At 38.4% G+C, this 9,552-nt stretch overlaps 1 protein-coding gene across 2 annotated transcripts in view; it reads right to left on the bottom strand.

Moving 5' to 3' along the window:
- Positions 1–9,552, bottom strand: part of PLCL1 (phospholipase C-like 1) — a 369,884-nt gene that overhangs the window by 120,464 nt on the left and 239,868 nt on the right. Inside the window, exon 1 of one of the 2 annotated variants that reach the window (XM_010860921.1) lies at positions 1,511–3,354. The exons of the other annotated variant lie outside the window; for it this stretch is intronic. Within the exon in view, the coding sequence (XP_010859223.1) occupies positions 1,511–1,567 (57 nt within the window). The 5' untranslated portion in view covers positions 1,568–3,354. Of the gene's footprint in view, positions 1–1,510; positions 3,355–9,552 lie in introns of those variants that run through there. 2 annotated transcript variants of the gene reach the window in all.

Here is a 9,552-nt window from a genome sequence, read left to right as displayed (position 1 = left end):
GGGGTTTTTTTTTTTTTGCTACCATCACACTTGGTTATAAAGTGTTTTATTTTTCTCTGGTTATTTCATTTATACATATTTTGTCTGCAGAATTCTCCAAGGAAATGAACAGGCTTTTCACTTCTTTTCTGTCTTTCTTGGCATCTGGGTAATCTGATTCTAAAGAAATTGTATGCTGTCAGGTTTAAAAAAAGCCAGAAGGGAAGGTCTTAGTTTGACTTAAACTTGGAGTTGACAAACTTTTTCAGAAAAAAGCTAGTCAGTATTTTAAGCTTTTGGTGCATATAACTTCTGTTGAAACTATTTAACTCTGCCATTGTAGTATGAAAGCAACCATAAATAATACATAAATAAATGAATGTGGCTGTGTCCCAATAAAACTTTATAAAAACAGGGTAGATCACACTAGGTCTGCAAGCCATAGTTTGTCAACCTCAAACCGAAACTTGTGAAAACATCGCAAAAGACAAATGATATATACTAGCACTCCACCAGTAAACACTGTAATTCAAACTCAACTCCACAAGAAGTTTCTAATTAAACTGAAATTAAGAGTAGTAAGATATACATATATACCTCAGGGAAGCTCTGTATCAAATTAAGTGGTACATTTGTGCCCTGATACATTGGTGCTCACTTCCTTACATCCCACTTCATCCCTGAGTATTTTATTCCAGAAATAATTGTAACTAAACTCAATTAGGCAGTTATGTACTATTACTGACAATGTTTAATCTGTTTTTATGTTTTACTTGAGTCCAAATAAATCAATTCCTAAGCAAATGTCTATGTATTAAAAATTAAATTTGCATCTTTGGCAGACTCATTGGTTTCTGACTAGAATTCATCACTCCAGAATGCACAGCCATGACTACATTCCCCTTTCTCTCCCCTCCTAGTTACTTCTCAAGTGCTTATATTAAATACAAGTCAATGCAAAATGATATTCCTTTTCATCCTCAATTTCAAAATGGAAATTCTATAAGGCAAAATGAACTGACAGACAAAATATTTCCAGAGTTAAAACAACAGTGAAAATATCCTATGTAATACTAATTAAAACAAAATACCCCAAATTTCCACCTAAAATAATACAATATGTTTCATATTCTCTACTGCCTAGTATTCCTAGCCCTCAAAAAACTGGAATACTACATAAGACTCAGTAAAATCTGGTAAATTAAACCAAATCTGACTTGAATAGTCAGTTGATTCACTTTAACAGACCTTTGATTTGCACTAGAAAACATATTGCAAAAAAACAGACACAAAGGAAAATAATCTGACAACATGAAAGAGCTCATTACCCAAAAGTAATTCCTATAGTTTGGGCTGTAAGTAAACAGGGTAGAAAGTATACAGGGTAGAAAGTAAAGAGGCTGTAAGTATAACCAGGGTAGAAAACTAAATCTTATCTATACATAGAGTTAATCCTAAAAGGAACTTAGTATAAATCATAATGGAGTTAAATCAGCATCCAAAGGTTGGGGGCAACGGGGACTATACTCACTGCAATCACTTTTTTCCGAGTAGACAGTAGGGGTTGCGAGCTAGTCAGCCTTTCCATCTCACACAGAAATTCAGCTTTCTGCCACCTCTTACGTTGCGTACTCTTTCTTCTAACACCCTTTCTTGCTGATTTTAGAGTTTTCAGAAAATGAAACTACATATTAGAAGTGAACTGACCGACTGATGTAGGAAACAAAGATATGTTTAACATGATTTCAGTTTCAAAAACCCTTCACCTACCAAAAAATAAGCAAACTGTGGTATTCTCCAGGAAGCTGGAGCAATTTTTACTTTTTCTCTATTTTTCAAATTTTCTGCCATGATAATGCTTCACTTCCACAAATCAGAAGAAAATAAGAGTCTAAGGACCTACTAAGGTCCTCATGAGTTGCATCTATCATTTCTATTCCTTACTGTGTATATATAGTTTTTACATACAATTTTTATATAATAAAACTGGTGCTCTAATACATATCTAGACGAAGAAATGGCAACCCACTCCATCTTGCCTGGAGAATCCCATGGACAGAGAAGCCTAGCAGGCTTCAGTCCGAGGGGTTGCAAAGAGTCAGACATGACTGAACAACTGAACACGCATGCATAACACATACATGAAAATCAGTCCCAATATACAGAAATGATCCCTTAATAAATTAATATAAACTTGAGTTTCACAGGATTTCTCCTGAGCTGAAAGCAAAGGTCCTTATATAGTTCAGTTACAGTGTGGAGGTAACACCAGGAACTCATGCCATATGCCATCTGCTAATTCCTTAGTGTGCTTTTTAAGAACCTTATTAAAAATTGTGCTTCAAAGAGATTAGTAGAAGACACACTGGAAAGGATGGCAGGTTTCAGCCACACTGTCAGAAACCCCAGGCTGAGTCCACCAAGGGTATAGTTGAATACATGGAAAGGTAAAATACTGCTGGAATTGGCATGTCAATGCTTCTTATTTCATATTTAGGATGTCTAACCTAAGTGACATAAAGCTTATTAGATTTGTGCCTAACTTATACTCAGCCTAAATTGTATTTCTAAGTAAATAATACACCAGTACATTTTGAAACACGTAATTTCATCCAAGTGACTTTTTTTCTTTGGAAAAAAAAAAAAATTAAACTTCTATTCCTAACAAGCTACTGTGTCCAAGTACTAAAGGCAATATTTACCCCTAGCCACCTGGCAGTCCCGCTTGGCATTCAAGATCCACATTTATTCTCCTCAGGTCCTTTCTTGGCCACTTCCCCCCATCACACCCTCCACATCTGTTCTTTGACCTCTGGAAGGTCTTCCCTCTTCCTGGAACACAGGACTTCTCACCCTCTTCCCTCCCCAGGAACATTGTTCTAGACTCTCTCACCTTTGCTACTCTGCATGAAATCTCCACCCAGTGCTGGGTCTCCTTCTCAGTTTCCAGTTCTCTGCTAAGGACCCACCTGAGAAAGAAGACACAGTATCAGGCAGCCTTGCCCTTGACAAGGATGGCTGCCGTCTCACTTAGGGTAGGCCTGCTGATCTTTGAACAGATGCCTCATTCACACACATCCTCATAATAGCTACTTCAGAGTTAGTCCCTCCCAAGTTCCCTCATCACTTCTCCTCACCACCATCCCAGCTCCCAACACCTGATGTCACCTACCCTGCGGAGACAGACATAACCAAGTATATTTGCTTACAGCTGTTAACACTAGTTTCTACAACTCCATGGTTGTCCTGGCCTCCAACTTCAGAGGAGTGTCTGAATCTCCCTAAAAACAAAATACTTCTGTTTTGATGATCAGTTCATTGGTGTGAATGGGGTGTTAAAGTCTCCTAATATTATTGCATTACTGTCAATTTCTCTTGTTATGTCTGTTAGTGTTTGTCTCATGTATTGAGGAGCTCCTATATTGGGTGCAAAGATATTTACAATTGTTATGTCTTCCTCTTGGATTGATCCCTTGATCATTATGTAGTGTCCTTCCTTATCTCTTATAATCTTCTTTAATGTCTATTTTGTCTGATACGAGGATTGCTACTCCAGCTTTCTTTTGCTTCCCATTTGCATGGAATATATTTTTCCATCCCCTCACTTTCAGTCTATATGTGTCTTTAGGTCTGAAGTGGCTTTCTTGTAGACAGCACACTGGAATATTACTCAGCCATAAAAAAGGAATGCCTTTGAGTCAATTCTAATAAGGTGGATGAACCTAGAACCTATTATACAGAGTGAAGTAAGTCAAAAACAGAAAGATAAATATCATATTCTAACGCATATATATAGAATCTAGAAAAATGGTACTGAAGAATTTATTCAAGGGCAGCAATGGAGAAACAGACAGAATAGACTTATGGACATGGGGAAAGGGGAGGAGAGGGTGAGATGTATGGAAAGAGTAACATGGAAACTTACATTACCATATGTAAAAATAGATGGCCAACAGGAATTTGCTGTATGGCTCAGGAAACTCAAACAGAGGCTCTGTATCAACCTAGAGGGGTGGGATGGGGAGGGAGATGGGAGTTTCAAAAGGGAGAGGATATATGTATACTTATGGCTGACTCATGTTGAGGTTTGACGGAAAACAGCAAAATTCTGTGAAGCAATTATCCTTCAATTAAAAATAAATTAATTTTAAAAAATAATAAAGAAATAAAATATTTCTCCAACATCACCAATAACCTTATTTTGCTGGGTTTGAAACTTTCTACTACTTCCTTCCTGGTTTTTAATCTTTTTAAAACCATCTTTTGGTAAGTCTACCACCTCTGTAAGAATCAGCCTTCTCAATCTCCAATATTCTCAATGAATGATCTTTCTCTACCACCCTCAGTTTCTACTCCCTTCCCTTCCCACTCACAACCCTCCATCTTCTTCCCAAATGTGGGCAGCTGATGTGTGTGGCTCTCAAGTTGGTAGAGATTCCTTTCCTGGAAATCATTCTGCTTTTACCAGATTCACTTCTCTCCTCAGTCTTCATTTTCCTTGATTTCTCTAGAGCATTGGATACTGATGATGACCACATTCATCCTGGCAACATGCCTTTCTTAAGCACCCTACCAATGCCTTTTGCTTCGATGGCATTGAACCCTATTTAATCTTCAACCCTGTCTTATCTTCTTTCTCTGTCTCCATGTTTATACTACCGACCTCTGTTCTTCCTCTCAACTCATAACCAGAGATATTATTTAATACTTTTCTCTCTGTCTACATCCAAGGTCATAAGCAACCTACAGACCATCTGAATTTAAATGCTCTGTTTCTAAACTGTTTACTGAACATTTCTACCTGGATGTCCCATCATCATCCAAGCCTCAATATGCCTTAAAAGAGAATTAATTTTTATCATATCTGCATATTGTTAAAGTGGTATGGCTATCCCACTAATTTTCTTGTTTAGAAACCCTGAAGTTATGTGGCTTTCTCTTAGAAATGCCTGCGTGTTGTCTCTTCAGTTGTGTCTGACTCTTTGTGACCCCACAGACTGTAGAGGAGACTCCTCTGTCCATGGGATTCTCCAGGCAAGAATACTGGAGTGGGTTGCCATTTCCTCCTCCGGGGGATATTTCCAACCCAGGGCTTGAAACTTCATCTCTTCCATCTCCTTCATTGGCAGGTGGGTTCTTTACCACTACTGCCACCTGGGGAGCTCCCAACTTCCAGAGATGTCTGCTTCCCTCCTAGTCCCCTTGCCATAAGTCTTGTACAAAAACCTCTTCATCCCAGGCCTATTTTGCTATGACAACCACCTTAATTTTTACCCCTTTCAATTCACCTTGCACACTATTACAGGTTAGTCATCTTAAAATAATGTCAAAACACAAGTAACTTTTAAAAACTGTGACTTAGAGTGCTATATAACATAAAATATAAACAGTTTGATTTTTCTCACATAACAGGAAGTCCAGGCTTCTCTTGGTATAGGTAAAGCAGTTCAGTGTTGTTAGAGACAACACCTCTTAGCCTTTTCCTAGTGGTAGCAAAGTTGCCATATGGCTCTAGGCTTTACATTTTCATTCAAGGCAAGGCAAAGGGGAAAGGGAAGTTCCTGCATGTTATCATAAACATGTTATCAAATTTAAAAAGCTTTTCCATAAGTGCCATCAACTGTCTTCACGTTGGCCAGAATGAGGTCACAGGGCTGTTCTATTTGCAAAGGAGGCTGGGAAATAGACTGTCATGAGTGGATTAAACCAATCATGAGCCATCATTTGAGGACAGGCCAAGAACTGAGATTCACTTATCAAAGAAGACTGGATACTGAAGCTGAATCATCATAAGGTGGCCACCTGATGAGAAGAGCCAACGCACTAGAAAAGACCCTGATTCTGGAAAAGATTGAAGGCAAAATGAGAAGGGGCAGCAGAGGATGAGTTAGATAGCATCACCAACTCAGTAGACATGCATTTGAGCAAACTCCGGGAGATAGTAAAGGACAGGGAAGCCTGGTGTTCTACAATCCATGGGGTCTCAAAGAGTCAGATACAACTTGGCAACTGAACAACATCAAAGAAGAAGGGGGGCTGCCCAACTTTATTTTTTCATTCCTCCTGCATACTAAGCCTGTCCTCTGGTCACCTTGGCCTCTTCTCTCAGGGTCCCAAACACGGCACGCTCACCTTTACCTTTTCACCTTTGCTCCTGTATTGGGACCATTTTTCTTCCATTTCTGTCTACTTGCCAAATCCTATTCATTCTTCATGGTTCTGCTCATATTCCATCTATTCCACGACACACAGAATTCACAATGATTTCTTTCTTGAAAGAACACTTTTACTCATTCATTCACTCATTCATTCATCCATATTCACTACTGACTTACATGTGAGTACTACACAGTTGAACATTTAATTCTTGTTCTTTAGAACATTTCCTCTGACTTGGCTTAACTTCTCTACAATATTATATCCAACATAAAAACATGAACTGTGCCTCAGATTTCTTTTGTATGCTCCCAATCTTTACACAACACTGAAAATATGATATATGCTTAGTAAATTACTGACTGAAAAATTCTATAATTACCTAGAAAGAATAATACATGAATTACTAAATGTAAAAAAAATAAAAATAAAAACACTGTAGTTGGGATTTTAAAAACAGTACATTACTTATTTCAGCAAAAATATACTCCACAAGACAAGAAAATAATGATTATATTTGCATTTCAATGGTGAATTTATTCCCTTTGGAAAGCTCAAAAGACCAACAAAGCTAAATAAAACTCAAAATTATCAAGTAGAGAAGCCATTTGCAGACTTTTCAGATCTAAAGGTTAGTCTCCTAAGCCATCCCCTGCAATGTTAGACAGAAAAAAAGGTCAAGTGATTCATTTTAGAGAGATGTTGATCTATACAGGGATTAAGAGATCTCCAGCTAACACTGCTGTCAGCCAGCGTACTAAGAAGATTTCAAACTGGGAGCAACTTAAGCAAGAGACTTAACTCCCCAACTTCACACTGACCAGGTTTGTAAACAGGCCTTACAATTTGCTTATTGCCCTTTCATTGTCCAATTGGCCACGTAGATAACTTAAAATATATGGGGACATGTTTTCTCACAACTTATTATGGAGTCTGCAGAATAGACAGCAGTGCAGCCTCACTATTTTTGGACCTGAAGAGGACAGCCTCTCAGAGAAGAGAAAATAGCTTGTAGGAAAGCTCATAAACTTCCCCAGGTCCTTGCCAGAAGCTGAAATCCCATTCCCAGGGAGCAGTAGCCTGGACGCACTGCACTATTGCTGGGCGCTAGGTTTCTCTCTGCATCTGCTCTGTCTCCACCAGGACAAAGAAGACCAATGATGGGATTAAGTGCAAAGCTAAAAAGAGGCCTCTTTTCCCTAATTCCTTTGCTCTCAACAACATATGATAGTATTACAGTGGTTGCATTCTCAAAGGGAGCAAAAGCTGCAAATATTAACTTCTGTGAAATAATCACTAAAGGGACCACCATGCTGATTGCCCAAAATGTGAAGCCCAAAAGCCAATTTTTCAAATGAGCCCATGCTCACCTGATAAAATTCTGTCACATTTTGCCTGTGTTTTCCCCTAAATTCCTCAACTAGCTACCTATGCTGGGAACATCAGGATGCTTTGTGACTTCTACTATGAAATAAGACTCAAAAAAGTAAGTACACCAGCAAGAAATACTATTGCAAATATTACTCTTGAATTTGGATACTGAGTACTATTTAAGACACAATTTTGTCCTATTTAGGACACTGTTCATGTCTGATCCATTCCCTGTTCCTAACTCCAATTTAAATGTCACCCTAATGTTTTTCATGTGGACCAAGAGATATGTTTGCCCATTCTAACAAATAACATAGGTTCTCCATTTCAATTACAAGTTTTATAGTATACTATACATTTTCAAGTAGTAACTCAAAAAGGAATACTGAAAAAACTTTCAAAAAATTCTCTCATTTATCTTAATATCTGTATTTCTTAGCAGTTATCTGACCCATAGATGTTTACTAAGTGAGTGATGTGATTGCACATTTAAAACATCTATTATTACTAAATAACAGAAGTTCCCACAATATAGCACCTTGAAAGTGCTATATTGAGATCCTATAAATTGATCCTAAAGAAGCAAAAAAGAATCAGAAACAATCAGAAACATGAAAAACAATCAGAAACATGAAAAGCCCCCAAGAAAGATGTTTAAGAATTCAATTACAATAAAACAAAAATAGAAGTCATACTGCCTTCATGAGACTTCAGTTCAGTTCAGTTGATCAGTCATGTCCAATTCTTTGAAACACCATGGACTGCAGCATGCCAGGCTTCTCTGTCTATTACCAACTCCCGGAGCTTACTCAAACTCATGTCCATCGAGTCGGTGATGCCATCCAACCATCTCATCCTCTGTCATCCCCTTCTCCTCCCGCCTTCAATCTTTCCCAGCATCAGGGTCTTTTCCAATGAGTCAGTTCTTTGCATCAGGTGGCCAAAGAATTGGAGTTCAGCTTCAGCATCAGTCCTTCCAATGAACATTCAGAACTGATTTCCTTTAGGATGGACTGGTTGAATCTCCTTGCAGTCCAAGGGACTCTCAAGAATCTTCTCCAAACCACAGTTCAAAAGCATCAATTCTTCAGTGCTCAGCTTTCTTTATAGTCCAACTCACACCCATACATGACCACTGGAAAAACCATAGCTTTGACTAGATGGACCTTTGTTGGCAAAATAATGTCTCTGCTTTTTAATATGCTGTCGAGTTTGTCTATAACTTTCCTTCCAAGCAGCAAGCATCTTTTAATTTCATGGATGCAGTCACCATCTACAGTGATTTTAGAGCCCCCCAAAATACAGTCTGTCACTGTTTCCATTGTTTCCTTATCTATTATTTGTCATGAAGTGATAGGACCAGATGCCATGATCAATAAATGCTGGAGAAGGTATGAAAAAAAGGGAACCCTCTTGCACTGCTGGTAGGAATGTAAATTGATACAGCTACTATGGACAACAGTATGGAAATTCCTTTAAAAACTAGAAATAAAACTACCATATGACCCAGGAGTTCTACTGTCAGGCATATATACTGAGGAAACCATAACTGAAAAAAACACATGTACCCCAGTGTTCATTGCAGCACTGTTTACAATAGCTAGGACATGGGAGCAGCCTAGATGTCCACTGACAGGTGAAAGGATAAAAAAGTTGTGATACATATATACATTGGTATATTACTCAGCCATAAAAAAGAACACATTTGAGTCAGTTCTGAGGTAGATGAACCTAGAGCCTATTATACACAGTGAAGTAAGTCAGGAAGAGAAAAGTGAATATCATATACTAACAAATATATGGAATCTAGAAAGATGGTACTGATGAACCTGTATGTGGGGCAGCAATGGAAACATACACATAGTGAACAGACTTGTGGACACAGTGGGAGAAGGAGAGGATGGGATGAATTGGGAGAGTAGCATTGAAACATATACATTCAGTTCAGTTCAGTTCAGTCACTCAGTCATGTCCGACTCTTTGCGACCCCATGAATCGCAGCACGCCAGGCCTCCCTGTCCATCACCAACACCCGGAGTTCACTCA

The sequence above is a fragment of the Bison bison genome, unplaced genomic scaffold (genome assembly GCF_000754665.1).
Source record: "Bison bison bison isolate TAMUID 2011002044 unplaced genomic scaffold, Bison_UMD1.0 scf7180017864471, whole genome shotgun sequence".
NCBI lineage: Eukaryota > Metazoa > Chordata > Mammalia > Artiodactyla > Bovidae > Bison > Bison bison.
Note: the sequence above shows the minus strand (reverse complement) of the source record. Positions and strands in the feature narration are given on the sequence as shown.